Source organism: Bactrocera neohumeralis, chromosome 4 (assembly GCF_024586455.1).
Source record: "Bactrocera neohumeralis isolate Rockhampton chromosome 4, APGP_CSIRO_Bneo_wtdbg2-racon-allhic-juicebox.fasta_v2, whole genome shotgun sequence".
Taxonomy (NCBI): domain Eukaryota; kingdom Metazoa; phylum Arthropoda; class Insecta; order Diptera; family Tephritidae; genus Bactrocera; species Bactrocera neohumeralis.
This window is the reverse complement of record NC_065921.1, coordinates 70462143-70486805: the sequence shown is the minus strand read 5'-3', so window position 1 is coordinate 70486805 and position 24663 is coordinate 70462143. Positions and strand designations below refer to the sequence as shown.

Below are 24663 nucleotides of genomic sequence, written 5' to 3'. Positions count from 1 at the left end.
CTGTCTGTCTGTCTGTATATATACGAACTAGTCTTTCAGTTTTTAAGATATCGCTTTGAAATTTTGCAAACGTCATTTTCTCTTCAAGAAGCTGCTCATTTGTCGGAATGGCCGATATCGGACCACTATAACATATAGCTGCCATACAAACTGAACGATCGGAATCAAATGCTTGTATGGAAAACTTTCACATTTGACAAGATATATTCACGAAATTTGTTATACATTATTTCCTAAAGCAACAATGTAATCTCTGAAGAAATTGATCAGATCGGTTGACTATAGCACATAGCTTCCATACAAACTGAACACATATTTACTAACAGAAATGCACCTGTGAAGGGTATTTAGCTTCGGTGCAACCGAAGTTAACGTTTTTTCTTGTTTATTTATTAACTTTAAGCAAATATTATTCCTACAAAGTTATCGACTTAAGTTCGTGGCTTTAGTCTAAACTTAGGACTATTATAATATTTTTTTTGGTAAAACTTTCGTTTAGTCTTAAATTTTACCAAGGGTTTCTTGAATATATTTTTTATTAATTAATCCAAGTTTTTTTTCACCGATAAATATTTTTTTATAAAAAATTTAAACCGAAAAAATCATGTCAAAAATCGATTTATTTGCTTAGAAATCGCCATTTACTCATTTTGATGGATTTAACATTACTTTAACGGAATCTGTTTGATTTTTTAATTTCAGAAGATCCAGTTCAGAGATACAGTGGTCACCGCAAAACATCTTTTTAGAGAGGAGCTCCCGAAGATCATTTCGGTAAACTATTGAGAACACTATACCCTTCACTCTAACAACTTTCCGTACCCATGCCATAATAAGTATAATATAATAGATTTAGCCAGGTTACATACATATCCACACTGCCAATTTATAAAGCAAATGGTTAATTAATAAAACGTATTAATATATATTTAACTAATAACTACCCGCATCACACATCACGCTTAATGCAACCTTCGAAAATCTCACACCGCCAGCCAATTCAACAAATTTCACACGCAAGCACAGGTACGCCACGTCGTATGCGCAACCACTTTACTTGTTATTAAGTGCTGCCCATTTGAGCTGACAAACTTGGCAATGGCACAGCACTCATAGTTGCATTAACACTAGAACGTGTAGCGCCATCGCGATAATTGTAGTATTGTTCATGTTGTTGCTGCTCACAGTTCTTGCAGTGGCTTGCGGTTGCATTTGAATGTGCATTTAGAGGTTATGCGATAAATTATGTGTGCACTCGACATGATATTGCTGACATTGCAGGCACTCAAGGTAGTTGTTAAGTGAAAATCGATGGTTGGCCAGCAGAGATGATAAGACTCAGTTATTAGTAACGAAAATGAAGCAAATGAAATGTGTGTAAATGGCCTGTCGCGTACATATCGACAATATTTCAGACATGAAAATATATATTAGAAGAAGGTAAAGCAATACTGCCAGTACAAAAATTGCGTTGTTTATTTGTAAAAATGTAAATATTATGGCATTATATATTTAATATAATTGCTGGTAACTGCATGCGATCTAAATTTAAATTTCTGCTGGTTCCTTAGCTCTATATTAAAATATTGTTAACACTGATTTTCAGTTTTGCACTTTAAATACGAGACTAATATTTAATCCAATGCATTTTAAGCATGCATCTCCATAGAAACCAAAAATGTCACTCGTATTAAACCGTGATCTAACGTCTGCGCTATTGTATTATTTAAGCCGACTGTCAGCATCTTATGCATAATGTAGAAGGATGGAAAGCGAAATGAGAAAGTAAACCTGTTAGGACTGCATAAGTTGAAGCAAAAAGTACGTGGAGAAATTAAAATAAAAACTGAACAGACTGAAAGGATTAATCAAAAAAACTAAAAGGTGAATGGTACCTCAAAAAAAAAAAAGTAGAGAACACTTTGCTGGAATTGAACACTAAACAAAAGTAAAAGTGTTATTGAAACTATTTTAGTCGAAGTGCAATGCAATAAACAAAGAAAAAGAACCAAGGAATGATTTTAAATAATATATTCGCCGTGAAATGCTTCTAAATACATTTTATGTTCAAAACGGATGATGGAAAATATTTTATTTATGCCTCTTGCTTACTTTTAGGTGCCAAAGGTTTTTTTGAAAGAGGGGTTGGGGTTTCAAGGTAAAATAAATACTTTTTTTGCGAATTTATTTCTTAAATATGGATTAGGTACATTATTGAGCACACTTTTGACAAGATCGGGTAATTTTTTTTCGTCACTTTTTTCGTTCATAAACTTAAGACTTGAGAAAAACAAAACTACTTTTTCAAAGTCCGTGTTCATTGTCATTTAAAAACTACTTGGCCGATTCATTTCAAACTTTGTATTTATTTTGTATGAAAAAAAGACTTTTTGAATTTTTTTGCACATAAAATGAATTTAGAAGTACATATATTCCGGAGAATTAAATTTTGAAGATCATGCCTTAGTTACTTTTCTTTATTTTTATTTAAAGGGGCTTTTTAACTAAAAAATAAATATTTACTTTGCTAAAAAAAATCTTTGACACTTAAAAGTACGCAAGAAAAGTTAAAACCACTTTCAGGCATGTGGGTAGGAGACCTCATTTCACTAACACCCTAAATGTATGAATGTGTTTTAAGGCTATGTTAGAAATAAAAATTAGCGTGACAGTAAACAATTTACATAAACCACATTATGAGACAATACCCTGTAGAGTTTCGTATATAGATAACAAGGTTATGATCTATCCTACTTTTAGGAGTAATTGCGTGAAATTGTATTTAAAAGCTCTATAACTGCTGAAACCATATTCTTAAGATTTTGATATCCATAATATATGGTAAAATTTAATATGAATTTTAAATATGATAATAAATAGATTACGACAAAACTCGAGTTGTGAGTCTAGCTACTGTATAAGGGGATTTGAGTTTAAGCCTTTCTTTCGATTTATCCTTCAAATCATGTCCTTATATCCTCTGATTTAAAGGAAATAAAAGCCGGTGTTCTTCAGGGAGTTCTCCATATTTAATTCTAAAAAAATGGTCCGAAAAGTAAAAGATATTGTAATATTCTTTTGGTAAAAGCACCTAACATTTATTTAGGAGCCCGCCATGGAAAACTTTATCAAAAGCTATAAAACCGTCGAGTAAGACGACCGAGAATTTTTTTCTTAAAACGCATTTTTAATGACTCGAGTTATTCAATGCACACGGTCAATAGTGGAGTGATTTTTCCGAAATCTAAACTGATGCATCGGTATCAACTTCCTCTCCTCAAGTAGGTATGTGGTTAACACGCACAGGAAGAAGTTTTTCCAAAAGCTTTAAATGTATTGGCAGCGGACATAAGTACACCTGTTTTATTTTAGATTAACAGTAGCGTTGATTATAGCAATAATTTTACTTATAACACATTGAGGAAGCTGTTTTAGTATTTCACTGGTAATAAGGCCAAACTCAGGTGATTTTTTAGACTTGGAAGCAAATGATACAGCTAACTTTGTGACCTAAGTTTTTACCAAAGCGTTCATAATAATGTGTACAAGTTTTAAATTCTGTATTAATTTATCTTTTGAACTTTACAATATTAAAAAAAAAATAGGTGGAAAAGTAATTTTGCATTATAACCTGTGTGATGTGTGATAAATCTTCAAATTAGAGTCGACAACATTTTGAAAATTGCTTAAAGATTTTAGGCTCGAAATCTCACTCTAGTATACAAAAGCATTGAACTTATAAAATACGAAAGTTCGAAATAAGGATCTTATTGGTTGCTCTTTAATATAAAACTCTTAAGAAACGCTTTGGCATATAAATGTTTTTTTTATATAGATTTATAAAAATTATATATAACGATTTATCCGGGGTAACCTCCCAAACTACAACACCGATTTGAATAAAGTGTAGCACGCAGTGTTCAGTTTGATCCAAATTAAAAGATAAGATAGCATATGTTTCAATACCACACAAACTAGCCCCGAAATGGCAACAACAGAACGGTGTACTACTGTGATCAAATTGAAAGGTGACCTTTGTCCATTTCATCTCCTTCAAACTCATACCCTCCCGCTGCAATACACTTATGTCAACGAATTTTCCAGTCATCATGGCACTTGGAAAAATTCTCCGACGTGATGGCCATCAGAGCCTTCTTCGATTTAGCTTTTATATCCTCAATTGAGTCAAAACGGTGTCCTCGGAGTGGTCATGTGAATTTGCTGAATAGCCAGAAGTTACACGAAGGTAAATCAGGCAAATGCGGTAGTTGTGGCACGATATTAGTTGAAAATGTGGCGAATAATCACGAATAACCAATGCAGTATGAGATGGTGCATTATCGCACTTATTTGTTCAATAAATTCAGACATAGTAAAAATCAAAGAATTCGTTTCACTTTTAGAGTCTCACAAAACGACGCGTAACTCAAATACTAATGAATATTTTGACGTGAACTTTAGCAATAGATATCACTAACAGTACTACCAACTTCCGAAAAAAAATTTACTGATTTGAAAAATATGCAAAGTATAAATTAAAAATTCACCTTTCAATTTGATCACAGTAGTGTATATTTTATGTTTTCCTTACACCTCATCCTCTTTCGTTCACTTACCGTCAAATTATTATCAGCCAAATTGAGATGCTTTAACGCAGTCAGACCCTCAAAAGCGCTCAAATCCAACTCGGATATCACATTGCCACGCATTGTGAGCATCACCAACTCACGCAGTCCTTCAAAACTATCATTGCGCACATATTCCACTAGATTATCGGATAAATCCAGCGATTTGAGCGCATGCAAATGCTGCAAATTATTCGATGGCACATCCAAGAGTTGATTATTCTTGAATTTCAAAATCTCCAGCGAGATCATATTATGAAAGCAATTATCCTCTAAACTCACAATATTATTATTGGTCAGATCGAGTTTAATCAGTGAAGTGAGATCACTCATAGCGCTGGCATCCGCCACTTCAATGCGATTATAACTCAAATCGAGCACCAGCAAATTACTCAGTCCGCGGAAGGCATCTTTTTGCAAAGCGCTCACCGAATTGCGACTCAAATTCAATGTGCGCATATCCTTTTGGAATTCGAAATTTTTCGAACCCAGCGTATCGATGATGTTCTGCGACAAATCGAGCACTTCGAGTTTCATATAAAATGGCAGCGTAAATTCGAGATTGCGTATTTTGTTGCGCGTCAAATTGATGTATTTCGTTTCGGGATTCAACTGTATGGGCACGTCTTCGAGCGCTGCGTCCACACAGTATGCCCGACTGTTCGCTTCGCCGCTGAGGCACTGACATTTCGAGGGGCAGAAGGCTTGCGTTTGTGCGTGTAAACTCAGCAGTGTGAGTGTGCCGAGCAGCAGCGCTGTTGTTGGTGTGAGCGATGACAACTTTAGACGCGTCCAACTTGTTGTTGTTGGTGTTATTGCTCTGCTTGGCGGTTGTGGCCCTTTATTGCGTATTTGTTTCATTTTCGTATTTGTTGTAGGTTTTGTGTTGTTTGTGGCTTTCGTTTTTGTCCATCTCACTGGACTTGTGCAAACTGTTGGTGTGGCCATTTTATTTGTTGCTGCAAAGCGTTCGTGTACAGTGGGCTCAGTTGTGATTTTCTTTTTTTTCTCTCTTTTCGGTGGTGCTCACTTCAAGCGCATGCTGGGTGCTGGAAAGGTATAAAGACAACAAAAATTTTAATTTGTCGTAATATATAGATTATTTATACATATATTCTTGTTAAAAAAAAGATAAAATTTTTTTTATTTATCTTAAAAAATAAAATCTAACTTTTACAGCATCTTTTGTTTAGAAAATTTGTATACAGAAATGCCGCGCGGTACCAAGCTCACTATTGAGGAGCAGTGCCAAATTGTGGCATTCTCAGAAGCAGGTATGTCCATATCGAAAATTGCAACGAGAATGAAAATATATAAGAATGCGATTGAAAATATTCTAAAAGATCCCAAAAACTATGGTAAAACACCTCGAATTGGCCGACCAACTTTAATAAAAGCAACTAAAATTTGATAAATCAGACGTTTGTCGGTTTAAGACGTAAGTCCTCGCAAATTCGGTATCAATTGTCTTTCCAGTCACTACTCGACGCGTCCAACAAATCTTGAAACCAGTTAGCATCATTCGATATGAAAAGAGTAGTGCTAAGCCTAGACTTTGGCGAAGACACAAGTTAGCGCCAATTCCGTTTGCAGAATAGTACCTTTTTTGGTACCCTGAGTGTTAATCTGTCATATTTTGTGAGGAGAAAAAGTTTAATTTAGATGAACTCGCTAGGTTTCAATATTACTATCATGTTATTGGTCGTGAGAAAGAAACCCAATTCGCTAGAAACTTTCAAGATGGATCGCTTATGTGTGGGCCGCATTTGGACATCATGGAAAGACTCCAGTTTGATTTGTGTCACACAAAATGAACGGAGAAAAATACACAGAGCTTCTGGATAACGTTTTAGTGCAGTTTGGTGAAAAATATTGGGGGTGAAAACTAGAATTTTCAACACTATAACGCACCAATTCATAGAGCTGCGTCTACTAGTAGTCGAAAAAGTCTTTTCGTATTTCTAATCAAACTTCAATTTATTTTTTTCATATTTATAATGAACTTTAATAAACCAAATATGTACCATTTTAGTCGACCATTTTTTTCCATTTTTCAGCTAGAGACATTATTCCATCAGTGTAAAACTTTTCTGGTTTCTCGGCGAAAAAACTGCGAGAAGTAATTGTCACAGGCTTCTCTTGAAGCCAACTCTACTTCATTAAAACAGTTCTGCATTGACCGATACAAATTGTAGTCCGATGGTGCAAGGTCAGCGCTATATGGTGGATGCATCAAAACTCCCAGCCAAGCTCTCCCAGTTTCTACCGAGTCATCAAAGATGTGTATGGTCTTGCGTTGTGTTGATGAAAGACGAAGCCCTTTCTGTTGATCAGTTCTGGCCGTTTTTTTCGATTTCTTGCTTCAACCAGTTGTTGACAGTGAAATATAGAATCGTTCGACCAGGTTGGAGCAGCTCATAGTGGATGATCACTTTCCAATCCCACCAAACACGTAGCATAACATTTCAAGGCGTCAATCCGGGCTTTGCGACCATTTCTTGAGCATCATTATTATCGTATTTGTTTCACTTTTCGTCTCCTGTTATCATTCGCTTCAGAAATGGTTCGATTTCATTTCGTTTCAGCAAAGAGTTGCAGATGTTAATTCGGTCCATTAAATTTTTCACAGACAATTCATGTGGTACCCAAACATCGAGCTTCTTTTTGTAGCCAGAATTTTTTAAATGGTTCAAAACCGTTTGATGGTGAATGTTAAGTTCCTTAGTGATGTCATGGCTCCTTATTTGACGTTCCTGGTCAATCTTTTCCATAATTTCATCGACATTTTTAACGGTAGGTCGACCAGAGTGAAGTGCATCTTTCACATCGAAATTACCAGAACGGAAGCGAGCGAACCATTGTTGTGCTACACGAGCTGATACAGCATCGTCTCCGTAAACTTCACAAATTTCATTGGTGGCTTGCGTGGCATTCTTCCCTATTTTAAACAAATTTCAAAATTCATATAGCGATTTTTTTCCATTATTTTCACTCATTTTTGAACACCTTTAACTTCTTTTCAACTTTCCCGAAATTAATTGTTTTTTGTTAAATGAAGCTTAAGATCTCACCTTTCCAGCACTATATGGCAAGACATAATGTGAATGGTAGCACTGGACATATACGACTGTAATGACATCTAATGAAAAAAATACGAAAAGACTTTTTCGACTACCCAATATTTTCTACAGAAAACTAACTTCAAAGGCATTTATACTTAACTGAGTCCACAGCTGAACATTCTACATCAACCATATTAATCCAACACACCGCATAAGTTGACTGGCAATCCTGCAATTTATGCGAAATTTAAGCTTATACACTCAGCAACAGCTTCCCTCTAGCAATTTTCGACTTGTCAACTCAACATAAAGTGAAAACAGTTGTACAACTTTTGACTTGCACACTTTTTCCCCACACACATTTCAACTCAATCGCTGGCAACACAACGCGCTCGCTTTAACCACAATGCGTTTGCGTGGCGACAAATAAAAATAAAATTTTGTTGGCAGGTAATAAAAGGGCAAAAAAACGACATTTTGTACAAACTTTTTCACAAATTCCAAAAAAAAAAAGTTATGTACATCACCAATAAAACATATGTGTGAATTATTTAGCATGCAGGCGCATATTTGTGTTCGTGCGGCAGTTTTGCTCACATATACGCGCAAGTAATTGTAACGCAATCCGACCATGAATTGCGTATGACGGGGCGTATGAGTAACGAAACATGGCAAATAATAAAAAAATGTACCGAAAATGAGCCGCAAACGAAAGTTGTGGTTGCCCTAACGGTGAGAGGTGGTAGCGTGCTGGCGTTTAACAAAAGTCAAAGCTTTGAAATTTAAAGAAGGAAAGAAGGGGCGAAAGCAAGGCTTATTTTGGCAATTGCACTTTGAGCAGTCAAAGTGATTGAAACCACGAAGTTTTCACAAAAAGTGAATTTTTAACACACTACAAGGGTCTAGAGGGTTACTCAGCATTTCAGCGACTTTTCATAGGAAAGGGTTGCACGCTTTGATGTTTCTGTAATAATTGTTTTACCGCCAACTTGCGATTTTTCGCTTTGGAGACGGAAAATTATTAACAAACGCCTTTGCTGCGGCTTCTGCGAAGGTAAATTTATTGAGCATATCATTTCTTTTTGATTTACTTTATCTTTAGCTTCTATAAAGTGCCTACTTTTTTCGGGTGAAAACTTTTACTAAAACTTTTCGCCGCTTTACTTTAGCTTTGCCTGTTTTACTCATTCAGAATTTTTGCTTTTTTCTCATAAACTTTATTTTCTTTTACTATACTACAGAATATACTATACATGTTCACCGGTGAATCTGCTTTTACCGCTGAGTGTAGCAAGGGAATTTTCAAGGCAAAGGTACTATAATATAGAGTGCAATTCTTAGGGATGTGCTCAGGTATATATGTGTCAACATGGTAAAATATACAAATATGAGGTTAAGTAAAACAGTCGGATAACAAATCACAGCAGAAACTCATGGTTTGAGCAGTTCAAGCCGAAAAACTATGGCCAATGGGAAAGTAAATATGCATTTGCAGTTTGCTGGGGATTTTTTGAAATTATCTGTACAGAAAAATAAAGCAAAATATTAAATATAAAAAATGCATTTTTCTAACCCAGCTGCCCAATGTCTCTTAACTGAGAGTATTGGGAGCCGTGAAATATGTCCCTTCTCATCCGGCTGAAGGCTGGGCATTCGAATAGGTATGTAATGTTCCAGCGTCTCATCATTCTCCTTGCATGCCCTGCATTCCGCCGAATCCATTTTCTCATTTTTTAAGTTGGCACCTTAAGAATAGGTGCTCTGTTATGACCCTTACAATGTCGCCAGCAAGCTCTTTTGTCCAAAAGTAGGAGCTTTTAGGTTTGTCCACCATCAACACTACCCAATAGTAACTTTGTGGTATGCCCTGTGTTGCTTTTTTCTAAGAACTGATGTGTTCCTTTATGATCCACTGCTTCAAACAACCCTTGAACGAGCTGAATTCTCTGGGGCAGTTTAAAGCGATTGTATCTTCAACTGCCTCCGAGCGGACCAACTCGTCTGTTTTTTCAATCCTAAAATCCCTATATGACCACGAACCCAGGTGATATTAGATGCGTTTATTTATTGTTCTTGCATAACCTAACACAATGTGAATTAGTACTGGCACTACGTATGACCTTAATTGCCGCTTGGCTATTTACAAGAATGTTTATGAACTCGCTGCTTAGAGCAGAAGCCCACTTGACACCTTCTGTTACGCCCACAATTTCGGACTGAGAGACCGAATTGTAGACATTTAGTTTGAAGCTGCCTATGGGGTCCTAAGCCCTAAATGACTCTTCTGCAGGAGTTACAGATTAGAAGAGCTCTGGAAGCCCTGCCCTTTATGTCTTCTTTCCAGCGTAGTTTGTTAATACCTTGATATTTGACCGAGGCTTGTTGTTTCCTTTCATTGGGGTTTTTTTTTACGTGGCGGATCCCAAACACAGCGCACAACCCTGTGTAGGGGATTTTTCGCCTTCTCATTTTAGCTCGCCTTCAAACGGCTGTTCTTAGGCTACCCAGTGGATACTTAGTCAAAGACCGGAAGTCGTGAGCTGCTTGAGCCATATGTAAAAGAATCGTTTCTGGCCACTCCCAAGTGAAAGGCGATCAGAGAACTTTCCTCACTTGCGTGAACTTCTACACATGACCCCAGACCTCCACTCCGTTGAAGGACCAGGTGGAGAAGGACCTGGCTACGCTTGGAATATCAAATTGGCGCCACGTAGCGAAAAGAAGAAACGACTGGCGCGCTGTTGTTAACTCGGCTATAATCGCGTAAGCGGTGTCTACGCCAATTAAGAAGAACAGTCGGGAACCCTGCTTTTATCCGGCCAAGGACTGTCAACGCGGCAGAATTCTGCCGCTACAACAACAACAACCGAGCTTGAGAGTGAAATAGTTCTACCCCTTAATAAGGGAGATTTAATTTTTAATTTTTCATCCTTTCTTGTGAAGAGACAAGTTTCTGTTCTCTCCGGACTAACAGTTTGTGAGTCTTTTGTGAAAAAATTTATCGATAAAATTTCCTTACTACGACATTCGATATGGTCTTTTTATACATAATTTTCATTGTTAGTTTATGAGCATTTTCCGAAGATACAAAAATATTGCCACGCAAATTTCAAAGAATTTTCACAGTTACGTTCAGTATTACTAGAGCTGCATGCTTTTAGGCGTTGAAAAGCCACTTACTACACACCACCAAGAGGGGTAAGCTAAGCTGTCACGAGATGTGAGGCAATTTGTGAAAATAGCAAAATTCTTACACACACAAACAAAAACAAAAACAGAAAGTGGCAAGCTGACAGGTGCTAAGTCTAGTAAGCGGAGGAAATGGGAAGCAAAAGAAAAAGTATTAAAAAAAACGGGAGAAAATAAAATAAAACATCGAAAATAAAGCGACCAAATGCAATAAGAAAGCAAATGTGTGCTGGCAATGCAATGCCAAGCGCGAAGTCCTTGAAGTGCGCAAAAAACACCGAGTACAAAAACAACAAAGGCATTTGGTAGTGACGAAAACAATAACAAACGCGCACTCAGACTTCACGATTGGCAGGCAACTCAATCGAAGTGCTGGCGCAGATGCATGCGCTTTTGCATTTCCTAACCAACGCTTTCGCTGTTCTTGTTTTGCACCTTAATATTCGCCACGTGCCACACGTGCTGCGGCACTTTCAATTTTCCACCAAATGACGCTTTGCGACGTTTGCATTTCGCTCGCTTTTTTTTCATTGAAAGTGCAAGCAGCCTAACTGTGTAAGAAGCCCTTAAACCCTGGAGCAAACAAGAGAAAACAAAAACGAAAAACAACAACACCTAGAAGCAAGCGGTATGAAATTGCTTCGGAACAATGCCAAGGGAAAATTGCACAGCGCACTTTGATGCAAACACTGGCAATGGTGGCAAAAAGCTTTGAAGTGTCTATTGACATTGGCTTAAATGGTGCTGAGCTGTCGGCGTTGCCGCTGCAGCCTAGCATGATAGTTAGCAAAAATCGCAGGAAAAAGCAGATCACCAGGCAGCGAAGTGAATGCGCTGAAAGCAGTATTGGCTCAATATTAAGGACGGCGTTCAATATTAAGGCCGAATGCAAATTCGTTGAGTTCCAGCGCTGTGGCCTCATTTCAATTGCAAATGTAAGCGAAAACTTTCAATTTCGTGGAAAATTAGGTTCTTCGCTTTCGCCTTTAACTGGTGAAAATTGATTTTTTGGCCTGACTATTTGAGTTTGAAGGAAATCGTAGATTTATGCGTTCAATTTAGTGACCAAATTGTGGTGTGATTTGCTTGGTGATTTTGGTGCAGAATTGGATTGGGTTGTTTGTCATAGCCAAATTTTTTGATACTGGCTAGTATTTTTTACCTTAAAGTTTCGTGTTTGTAGTAAATTTCTTAACTAGCTGGAAATGATAGGCATGAGTTAGATGTATCAGTGCGTTGAGAAGTATATAGACGAAAGAAAACGTACAGTTGATTTGTATTTTGCTGTGTAACTTCAAAGTGGGAAAATGTTACGGAAAAACTTCAGCAGCAGCCGATATCTAATTTTCATCGGGTCTTAAAAGTACACAAGAAATACTGGAGTGCTATCGTTCGTGAGGTTAAAATACGAAAACGATTAGAGTGCTGTATATTCTAATTGTGTATAATATTGGAAGATGGAGGACCAGCCGATGTTCAAAAGGAAACCGTGCATTCTCACATCTCAAGCGATGTGCCTTGGCTTCAGAAGGATATTTTTCTTGAAAAATTCTTTACGTTAAGGGCTAGTTCCTTGTTCGCCGATTTTTAGCTCAATACTATTACTGTTTTTTTTTCTTCGCTACTCTATTTTATTATTATTTTCCTAACAAATTTTTTACTAATAAAGGGGTTGAGTATTTACTCTTAAAAGTAATCTAAACACATCCTACACTTTAAATATGTGAATGAAGGCTACTATAAGCGTCATTTCTACTACTGAAACTCCAAACGACACGATGAAGATAAACAAGCTGAGCTGAATCTGATACAAATGGACGTTTTTGAGAGCATATGTGGCTTATTTTCTGACTATCACCACACATGATGGTGGGTGTCGTTATGAGGATTAATAAAAGTCAAAAAAAGCTCATCGATTACGTTACCACTTACCACATCTAATTTTAGTTAGTGATAGACATAACGGGATTTTCAATAGGGACGCTACAAGAGTGGAAAAATAGGGCAAACAAAGGACGCCATATTTTCTACCGCTCTTTTAACAATTCTTTGCAGTAAGATTCGCCATCTCAACATGGGAAGATATACCATCAAAGAATGAGTCGAAATTATTAAAGTTTACTACCGAAATTCAGAGTCAGTGGCCTCAACGTCCAATTCATGGTCATCATAATCGTCCTGTCAGATCAACAATTGAGCGTTTAAGGGAAAAAATTTTAATCCACAGGCACAGTACAAAATGTTCCATTAACAGTGAGACAAAGAAGTGTCCGTAGTGCATCAATTGAGGAAGACCCAAATCAGTCTCCCACACATCGTTCTCAAACGTCGGGCTTCTCTGTGACGTCGTTGTGGCGACTTTTGCGAAAAGATCTTGGCCTACATCCTTACAAGATCAAATTGACGCAAGAACTGCAACTGCTTGACCACCAGAATCGTCGTATGTTCATGAATTGGGCTGAGCATCAACTTAAAAATGATTAGGATTTTCATTGAAAAATCATCTTCAGCGATGAGGCTCGTTTCTGGCTGAATGGCTTCGTAAATAAGCAAAATATGCGTTATTGGTAAGTACTCAATGAGTCACCATTACATCCCGAAAAAATTACGATTTGGTGCAGTTTATAGGCCGGCGGTAGCATTGGACCGTACTTCTTCCGTGATTATCAAAACCGGCACGTTACAGTAAGTAGGAATCGCTACCGTTCAATGATAACCAAATAGTTTTGGTATAAATTGAATGATATGGACTTTGACAATATGTGGTTCCAACAGGACGGCGCTACAAGCCGCACAGCGAATGTCACAGTCGATTTATTGAAAACCAAGTTTGCTGAACGTGTTATCTTACGAAATGGCGCGGTCAATTGGCTGCCGCGGTCGCGTGATTTAACGCCGTTTCTAACTCTTTCCTCTGGGGCTATTTCAAGTCAATGATCTATGCCAAAAAGCCAGTGACGATTGATGAACTTCGTACGAATATCGAACGTAAAATTGCAGCAGTATTAATGCTTGAAAATCGTAGAAAATTGGGTTCAGCAGCTGGACTTGTACAAGCGTGCCCGTGATGGCCATGTAAACAAAATCGAGTTCCATACATAATGACATTGAATGTGCTTTCACAGGAACAAATTTCATTGCCATCCCAAACCGTTTTTTTTTTTCTTTTTTAAAATACATATATACACTGTAAAAAATGGCATGGAGAATGAAAGAAAAGTACTAGGGAATATATTTATAATAGAATCTGTTGTAGGTTAGCTATTTGGAAAATCTCAACAACTAAAATGGTTCACAGTTCTTGTAAGTTTTATAAAATATTACTGTATTTAATGTATTCAGAATAAAGCCTTATAAAAATTCGCTGTAGGTTAGGCTGGGTTGAGTTATTTTAATGATAATAATTGTCTTTAAATGGGAAAAAGTCTAAAATACATAATGAGAGTATGAACGTTTTTCAAAAATTTCAAATCAATATGATACACACATATGTATTGAGAGCTTGCAATCTCCTAAAATTAAAACCAACTATTTGAAACAAAAAAAAAAGTAAAAAAAGACAGTTCAAAACTAAAAAAAATCTCTAAAATTTCTAAAAATGTTACTCGACACATTAAAATAAGACAAAAATAAAATATTTAACACTATGCATGAGCTGATTATCGAAAAACTTCGTAGACATTAAAAAATGTTCCTGTAGCAGACATTGCCTTGACGCGGTGAGCAGTGCAGAAATAGAAAATAAATCCACGAAGCAGCAGGCAATAAAGCGCGCAGAAGCCAGCGACCAGAGCCAGACCAAATTATTTGCACAAACTATTCATAGAGTGTGTCTGCGAGTGGTGGCAAGGCGAAAACTGCAACAATGATGATGCTGACAAAATGAATTCGCGCAAGTGGCAGGCAACAAAAACAAAAATATTTGATTTAAATACAACAAAAAAGCAAAAAAAGAAATAAACAACAACAATAACGAGATTTTGCCATGCGACAACTTCGTATAATAGTTCGCTATTTGCGTCTGCTGCTTTGCCAGCTAACGGCAGTTCAGCTGTGTGTGGCAAGTGTTGCAAGTGCAGTGCGTCGGAAACTTGTCGCTTGTCGCGTGAAAAGTCTGCGTAACACAGACGTCTATTGTGTCTAGTGCTGCGTTAGTTTGGTACAAGCGACCACAAAATTGAAAAAAAAAAACACTTTTTTGTTTGCATTTTGACTTGTTGTTTGGGCTGCGACCACTTTTGTTGTCATGGCTCTGCTTGCAACATAAATGACTTGCGTATTGCACAGTGACAACGGCAATAATGTTGCCTGTTACTTGTCAGTGTGCGCCTATAATTATTATTGTTGTTGTTGTTATTGCAACTGTCAAACTTGTACGCGCCGCCGTCATTGTTCGCTGATTTTATGGCGCGTGAAGCGAGTGTAATAAAAAAAAATATTTAGTTTTTACAAATTTGCCAGGAAAATTGGCATTAAGTAAGTATGTATGTCTGTATGGTTGATTTTTATGAGCATAAACTTGTACTAGTAGCATGTATGTAGTAGCTATACGGAAGTATTTCACAACATTTCAAATGTGACATGCAGAATGTTGCATGGAAATTGATGGATTAGACTAAGTATAATGTCATGCAGGGTGGTCTCTCGTGTACTTCTTTGTTGCAAAAGCTGTTGGAACAAAAAAAAATATTGTTTTTAGAGACTTTTTAGGATTGTGTAGTAAGTACAGGGAGCAGAGAAATCAGATATGTCTTTTTCTGAAGAGCTAGATCATCTAAAATAGCAACTCTTTTTCTATAATAGATTTACTTAAATTTTTCATGGATCCACTCATTGAACACATCATTTGGATAAAGCATGCAGGGCTCCTGGATTTCTATGTCGGTTTATAATAAAAGGGTGTTAAAGCTGCCGCTGTATACACAGAAGTCATATTAAACAACGTGGCTTTTACTAAGAATACCACACCGAATCTATAATACCATTCAAATATACAAAATATTGCTGAGTAGAACTTGATTTTGTCCGATCAGAAATCGAAAATTGTACCACTATCTTGAACAACAATCCGCGTCAAATGTCGTGATGATATCTCGTCAAATGAAAAAGTTTTTCCGATCGTTTAATTTGTGTCACATGTGAATACTATAGTAGCCCAATATCAGCGGTTCCAACGAAAGAGCATCTTATTGGAGAGAAAAGGCCGTATATAATCAAATCGATTCCTCAAAAACTGAGTTCTCCATACATAGACATACAGACAGACATTTGTAAAAATCTTGTTTCGAAAATCTCTGTGAAGAAGCAATCATAGACCCCTGGGGAACGGCATACAAAAAATGTATGTCGAAGTTCAAAAATAAATCGGGGCAACCTAAGAACGCGTCATTTATGAAAAATGTTGTCGAAGCATTATTCTCGACACATGATCGCATTTCCCATGTTAAGCGCAATGCAGCTACAAAGCCACCCCTATCAGTCACAGAAGAAGAACTATTGGCTATTGCGAAAAAAACCAAAACCTACAAAGCGCCTGGAATAGATGGTATACCAAAAAGACCCTTAAAAGTAGCCAAGATTCTAACTTAGTATGTTAGCAAATACAATGCGTGTATAATAGAAGAGGTATTCAACGATTCGTGGCAGGTACAGCGACTGGTTCTACACCCAAAACGAAAATAGCCACCAGCAGAACCGTCAATATATCGACCTCTCTGCATGCTCAACACGATTGGTAAAGTGTGCGAAAGCAATGTAAGAAACTGCTTGGAGTTAGCAATCCAAAAAGGCCAGCGGATTATCAGAGAGACAATAAAGCTTTTTAAAGAAGAGGTACGCTATTGACGCACTCAGAGAAGTTATTGATACTGCGAAATATGCAGTTATTGGGAAAAGATGGATGGAAGGTGATACAAACAAATACTGTGCCTAATAACCCTGGATGCGTTCAACTTCCGCAAATATAATCAAAGCTCTATACGAAATACGAGCAACCCAGTACCTCGTAAATATTATAATCAATTACTTTCAAAATAGGAGATTGTTATTTGACACGGACGAGGGCACTCAGAGCTACACTATATCCAGTGCAGTACCGCAAGGCTCGGTTTTAGGCAAACTACTATGGAATCTGCTGAGCGACGAAATGCCAATACTACCGAAACCAAATAATGTGAGTATAATCGCTTGTGAGGATGATCTCATAGTAGTACCAGTGGCTAAACATCACCCGGAGGTCATCGGAACAAATGCAATGACTGCTTAAATAGTTTGCCCTAATGGTTTGCTATCCTGGGTTTGGAGCTAGGTGAGCAAAAAGCAGATATCTCCTAAGCATTCCATAAAGAATGTGAGATTACTTCACAGCCACAGGTGGAGTACCTTGGTGTAATAGTGGACTCAAGACGCAAATTCAGGGAGGTTTTATGGAAAATACAATATGTAAAGCGAATAAAATATATATGTTTTATCTAGAATTTTCAGAAATAAAAGGTGTGTGCGTTCCGACGATTTTTAATAGCTAAGATAATGAAATCAGTTATATTGTATTCGGTTCCAATATGGATACAGGCGCTAGACATAAAATCATATGCTAGACCAATTAACGCAGTGCACAGGCTTCCTGAAATACGAGTGATAAGTGCTTTCCGAACCATATCGCGCTGTTTGACATCCAGGTGGACAAATTAGCTTATCACTAACTTCTCAGAGACGTCTACCGCGGCAAAAAGAGAGGAGAGAATCAAAAGCATCACAATATGGCAGCAACGGTGACACACTTCATGCAAAGGACTGTGGACCCACAAACTGATTCCGGCCATACATTCGTGGATAGATAGACAACATGGGTACCTGGATTTCCATCCGACTCAAATACTCAGTGGCCATGAGTGCTTTAGAAGCTACCTATACAAATATCGTCATGACTTTAGTCCATATTGTCCGAAGCACAGGGAAGTATAAGGGGAAAAGCTGAAAATTACACTTGGAGGTAGCCTCACGGTTGAAAATTTGTATGCACTATGTGCGAGTCCTCTGTAAAATGGAAAGCTGTCAGCGAAGCGTCAGCGCTAATAATTACAAGATTGAGAGATATAAAATAGATTAGGCGTCAGTCAGTCTGTCGAACAATAGAGGAGACTTAAATGTCTTCTTCTCTCCTATGAATTAATACTTTGTCGAGTGGTTCCGTGGGATAGTCATAAGATAGAAGTAGGTTAGGTTTAGCAGATTAAAGTCCCACTCACCGGCTTTTGATGCTTCCTTTATCTACTATGAAAAAAAGACGGACATTTATATATATATATTATAGGGTCATCACCGTTTCCTTTGGGGTGTTACAAACTTCGTGGCTGGCTTAGCATACTCTCTTCAGGGTATAAAAATAGAAATGGAGATTTAGCTTATGTTGCTGAGAATATTTGCAAGGTTTAGGCGCAAGTATTTGCAAGGAACTCTGCATAAATTTTGATCTCTTCAAGATCGTAGCTAAATAAGCTAAATATTTGGTACATAATCCATGTCTTCCCGAAAACTCGCTGCTTTTTCACTTTTGTCTCAACTAACAAATTCCTCCACAGGCGGCCACTCTACGGCCTTCATTTACACAATCTACAAGTTTGCATCTAACTTTCTGCTTCTAAATGTATATGCTATAAAAATCACTCAACCCGCACTCGCTTCCCTCGCACACCTGCCAACGACCCATTAAATTGAAAATTGTTCTTAGCACGAAAATTATATTGACTCGTCCAACTATATATACATTTCCAGTATGTGTTTTCGTTACACTTGTATATGTGTGTTTGCTCATTTATATTTTATGGCAATTCTTGCCAGCATTCTTGGCATTTTATGACAAAGTGAATTTTAAACTGTTGGCAACTTTACTCGGCGCAACGAGGAATGGCCGCGCGTCCAACGCTTAAGCTTGCCGCGGCCGTGTTGCTTTGCTATTTCAGCGCCTACACGCTGCCGCCCACTCACTGCCCGCGGCCGCGCGTTCGTGGTAATTTATTATGTCGCTTGCCTTTGGCATTTCTTTGCAATGCTTACTTTTAAATTATTAACATGTTAATTCGTGCAACTTATTTAAATGCCAATTAATAAATTTTCATGTGCCGTTGCTTGCGCTGTGTGCGGCAGCTTTTGACATTTAATGCGCTGCGTATTTATCACCTACTTTGCTCAGTTTTTTCGCTCGCTTTTTGTTAGTCGATTTTATTGCATTTGTTTTTTTATCGCTTTGAAATTGCATGAATACTCTTAGCGCCTGTTCTGTCGAATTTATTTTGAAATTAGTCTTTTGCTCGTTCTTCTATCGAATTCTTTGAATTTTCGAAATATTTCTCTGATTCTATATGCTGCTTGTTCGCTGTGTAAATTATTGCTATACATATCAACACGGCAGCGGTGGCAGCGACAGCTGTCATTATTTTGGACCTTGTTGTCTTTTTGGTCCTTAGTTATATATTTTGTGTTACAAATGTGATCAAAATTGTGAACAAAGAAATGTCAAGATGTATTTTTTCAACTTTTTCATAGAGTTCTGGCATCTAGGTATCGGCCAATGATTTATATGAAAAAAAAATTTCAGGATAATTAAAAATTCCAAATGCTAAAAAAAAGAAGTGTTATTGACTAGCTAGTCTGTTAGCCCAGTTTGAACCGGACCTTCGTGTTATGTGCTTTTTGGAAATGCAAAGACTAAACTAACAATACGCGCCTCCATTGATGAGTACAATACCTTCATTCAATGTTTACCTATCGGCGTAAGAGATGGCGCCAGGAGTGGATCCGCTGTGGAGGAGCTGCGGGAGAGTCTAAAAAATAAGCGAAGGGAATGCTTGAACGACCGTACTGTGCAACTACGAGTTTATTGTTAGAATTTTCTGTCTCAGTAATCGACCTTTCGAAAGCATCAAACGTCATAACAACATTGCTTGCAACACTGAATACACGAAGAATGCAGGCTGATCATACCTTTAGTGACATTTTTTCATATGATACACAGATGGCTGAAAAATTAAATGTTGAAGTGAAAAAAAATCCACAACATGTGGTCGTCAAAGTCATCCAAAGAATCACCCATCTCAAAGCAAACTTCTCACTGACACGGTCATACAAAATTTAAACACGCGGTTTTCCGACGAAGTTCTCGAAAGTTTCAATTTGAGTCAGCTCTTAACAAAATTTATCCTAAACTTAGAAGAAAAAGGTATAACTGAACTCATAGAATGCCTAGTTGGACGTTTTGGGAAAATCTTGGTAGGAAACAAAGAGCTGCAAAAGTCGAAGCTCAAAGCAGAAGTAGCGCTTTGGCAACAACAATGGAAGGGCCAAATTACTATGAAATCGCAAGTGCTTTCTGCCTTAGAAATCCTCAACACTTGTGATAAAGATTTATCCGACGATTCATACCCTTCTTCACGTACTTTGCACTTTCCCAGCCAAAAATGCTAGCGCTGGACGATCCTTTTCTTCTTTGCGCAGAATCAAGACATGGCTCAGAATAATGATATTCCAGAAAAGATTGAACGGCTTAGCACTCCTCAAGTAATAGAAAGATATAGTAAAATGAGCAAACACACAAAGCACAAAAATAAAATTATTGTCTACAGTTACAAATTTTTCTAAGTAAGTACAAAATTATTTAGTTCCTATCTAAAATTCTACTCTGGATGCACCCCTGTATGGCGTACTATAAAATCTTAGATGTTGGAACGTGTTTCGCTGAGTTGTGACTCTCTGTAATAACTTTGCATTCAAAACCCTTTTCTGAATAGTGATCAAAACTCAAAACTTAACAAGTCTTAATAAAATTCCAATGCTTACTCGGACCATGAGACCTCATCTTTCACACTTTGGGACGGTCGATTGGCCACCAAAATCGTGTGATATCACACTGCTAGACTATTACCTGCGGTGATATGTGAAGTCTACAGTCTATGCGGACAATTCCACTTGGATTCAGTCCCACGAATCATTCGCCGGTTACCAGTCGAAATGCTCGAACGAGTCATCCAAAATCGGACTCAAAGGATGGACGATCTGAGACCTGTCCACGGCCAACATTTGAAAGATATAATTTTCAAAACAAAAATACCAAAGTATGTTCTTTCGAATGATAATAACCACTCACCTTTAAGTTTGAAGTTTCTGTTTCTTTCTTTAAAAAGTAGGGAACTTCGAAATGGATCCCTCTTTATTTCTACCACTTTCAACACATGAACGGCACTTCAAATATCAATATTCTTTTGAACACAAGCCGTTTCTGTTTCCAAAATAGTTACAGATATGTACACCTCGAAGTGTGCAACAACAACTAAAACATCTGCGTATATGGCTCATACTAACTTGATTAGACTACGAAAGTTTTAAATAGTATCCTAAGAGAATTTCAACGGTTGCACATTTATCAAATGAAGTCTGAAAGTTGACCGTGCCGTTGTCGATAGTTGGTGGCTGGCTGTGTGGTTTTCTTTTTCTTTTTTTGGTATAAAAACCGGTAGACAGGATGAGCTTGCGGTGATTGGTTTATAAATTCATACCGCTGCGTATATGCAAAAAAGTGCCGTTGAAGGTGCGCGGCAGATGATGAAAAATGAAACTTGCACCAACAGCAACACGTGTTGAGTGTATGTATGTATGCAACGAAACTTTTAATCGCCGCAAAGTATGCAAAAGAAAGTTGAAGGAGAACTTGAGCGCGACTTAAAAGAAAAAAGCTATGTCGAGCTATGCATGATGGAGAGATAAGGAAAAAAACTCAAAACTTACAGACACACAGGTAGACTAGTACATATATGTACATATATGCATATGTCGCTGGCAATGCGGAGAAGCTGCGAAAAAGTGGCAGCGTATGCCGCAACTGGGCTGCGTGGAAGTCTGAGTCTGTTAGCGTGTTGAAAAGGTGGTTTTCTATAATCCTTTAGTTTGAAATATATTTATGAGGAGGTGGTGATTTCTACAAGTTTTTACATACATTTACATAACTATTTATATCTTAAAAGAAAGAAGCTTTTCTACGAATTGACGGCTATATTGATAAAGCTTTTTGCTCTGTGCTTAAAAACTATTTTAGTGACTTGTCGCCAGCGAGTTTTCAAGAAAGCAGATCCAGAAAAAAATTGAAAACTTCTTATTGAGGGTCTTAGAATTTATCTTAGTAAGCTTTCAATAATTTAATATTCTTCAAACTACAGAAAAAAAATAACTTTTTGATTTGATCCATTACCAAATCAATCAACCGTGTAAATTTTGTCAAGCTGTCACGTTATTTCTGTTCACTATTAAAATTTAATATTAGAAAGCCATAATATCAAAACTCATGTTTTCTAATGGTTTCTTTTTAAACCTTGGTTAAAGGACTCAGATTTTGAATTGCATTTTGTACTATATGTTCTTAATTTTTAAATTTTTGAAATATTATTGTTATTCACATGCATCAAAAACAGAAAAACGCAAAATTTTAAATTTTACATAGTCAAACTTCACAAGCAAGCTTAGAAGCTCCACAGGTCACTACAGAGAGCTTAAAAAATTTAATTTTTTTTGACTCTACAAACTTCAAAATCGCCAGGAATGCGTTTTTTAGAATCATTAAGCTTCACACAAAAGCTCAAAAGCTCCAAAGATCGCTACATAGAGTTTAAACAATTTAATTTTTTTCACTCCACGAACTTCAACATCGCCAGGAATGCATTTTTTAGAATAGACAACCTTCACTTGAAAGCTCCAAAGATGGCTATACAGAGTTTACATAATTTAGTTTTTCTTTACGAATTTAAAAACCGCCAGAAATGCAATTTTTTAAAATTGTCAAGCTTTACACAAAAGCTCAAAAGCTCCAAAGATCTCTATATTGGTTTTAAATAATTTAATTTTTTTGACTCCACGTACTTCAACATCGGCAGGAATGCAATTTTTAGTATAGTCAATCTTCCTAAAAAAGCTCAAAAGCTCCAAAGATAGATATACAGAGTTTACATAATTTAGTTTTTCTTTACGAATTTAAAAACCGCCAGAAATGCAATTTTTTAAAATTGTCAAGCTTTACACAAAAGCTCAAAAGCTCCAAAGATCTCTATATTGGTTTTAAATAATTTAATTTGTTTGACTCCACGAACTTCAACATCAAAAGCAGGAATGCAAATTTTAAGTATAGTCAATCTTCCTAAAAAAGCTCAAAATTCAAAGATGGATATACAGAGTTTAAATAATTTCAGTTTTTTTTCCACGAATTTCATCATCGCCAGAATGCATTTTTTAGAATAGTCAAACTTCACACAAAAGCTCAAAAGCTCCAAAGATCTCTTTATAGGGTTTGAATAATTTAATATTTTTATGGTTGAACTCCAACATCACCAGAAATGCATTTTTTAGAATATTGCTGACATGTTCTTTGAACTTGCGAGTTTATTTATTTTTTTTTTGCCAAACAGGCTGTGCTTTTTGGTGAAGACATTTAGTAGAAAAGCAATGCGGCGCCTGCCGTAATGCCAACTGCAATTGCAGTAATATGCATTTCTTGCACAGCTTGCTTTGGCAACTAGAGTACTTACCACGGCAAACATAAATCTACTTAAGTTACAAACATACAAACAGTGGCGCACAAATGTTGAAGCGAAGTATGTTGCCAACATTTTAAATGGACCTACTGAGTAGTTGGCTGTAGAAAAGAAGTTTTAAAAATGCTAAAAATAAAAAATTAAACAAAAAATTTGGAAAAAATAAAAAATTAAAATGTTTAAAAATAACAACAACTGCAACACATATAACGGTAGTGTGCGTGCCAAGCGCGCTAGTGGAAAAATATGCGGCACGTAAGCGCTGCCACAAGTCTAGCCTGCAGTTAGATATGTGTTTGTGTATGTGAGAATCACCTATTTGCTGCCAGTTCATTTATTGCGGCCAATTTTTTATGCTCAAGGCGCAATTTAGCTGTTGCACGCTGAATTTGCTGACTTTACAACGGACTTGCACTGCGATTTTTACATGTTTTCTAAAAGCCTGCAAGTCAGCAGTGCCTTGTATTAAAACGTTGCAGAAATTTGTAAAAAAAAATTCAAGAAGAATATATGACTGAATATATCTTTAATATATGAATGACTTTTTAGTTGCTTTTTGAGCTTTTAAAGCTCTTGCTCAAATGAAATAAATTCACGCAATTCAACAAAAAAAGTTTAACAAAGTCATAATTTCTTCTGCAAATATCAGAAAGTAATTTAAAAAAATTACACGCTCCAACTGCGCTTCACGAAGCCCTTGACAAAAGCCGTTGCCGCTCAAATTCATTTTCTTGCTCCCGCCGAGCGCTGTCAGCGCACTTAAGTCTCTGCCACCGCCACTTCACCTATTTCTGGCTCACTACATTTGCACCGCCACATTTCGGTGTTCATTCGGCCATTCTTTTTAAGTAGCTTTTACTCGTTTACGTCTCATTGATTGCTGCAGTGGCGTAATTTTCCAGGGCGCGTTTTCATCATTTTCCAATTAAAATGTAATAATTTTATTGCAGCCCACGTCAGTTCAGCGCACCACACCTGCTGACCACGCGCTTTTTTCTTGGCATTTACTTTAAATTATGCCGCATCGAAGTGGGTCAGCATCGATTTTGACGCGCCTTGGGTCAAGTGCAGACGGACAATTTTGATGCTGCGTTGCTTGAATGGCTAATGGCCGATTCAGTGTGCTGGAAAAGGCACGCCTGATTGAGTTAATTGTAAGAGCTTTTCGCGAAATTTATTGCAGCTGCTGAAAAATGCGTTGAGATGGTTTAAGTC

General features: G+C 37.1%; 1 protein-coding gene across 2 annotated transcripts in view; it reads right to left on the bottom strand.

Annotated features, from left to right (window-relative positions):
• The window catches only part of LOC126757277 (uncharacterized), a 292908-nt gene that overhangs the window by 34743 nt on the left and 233502 nt on the right, over window positions 1–24663 (bottom strand). For both annotated transcript variants that reach the window (XM_050471055.1, XM_050471056.1), the window contains exon 3: window positions 4617–5674. In XM_050471055.1, coding sequence (XP_050327012.1) covers window positions 4617–5573 — 957 coding nt within the window. In that variant the 5' untranslated portion in view covers window positions 5574–5674. The remainder of the gene's footprint in view (window positions 1–4616; window positions 5675–24663) is intronic.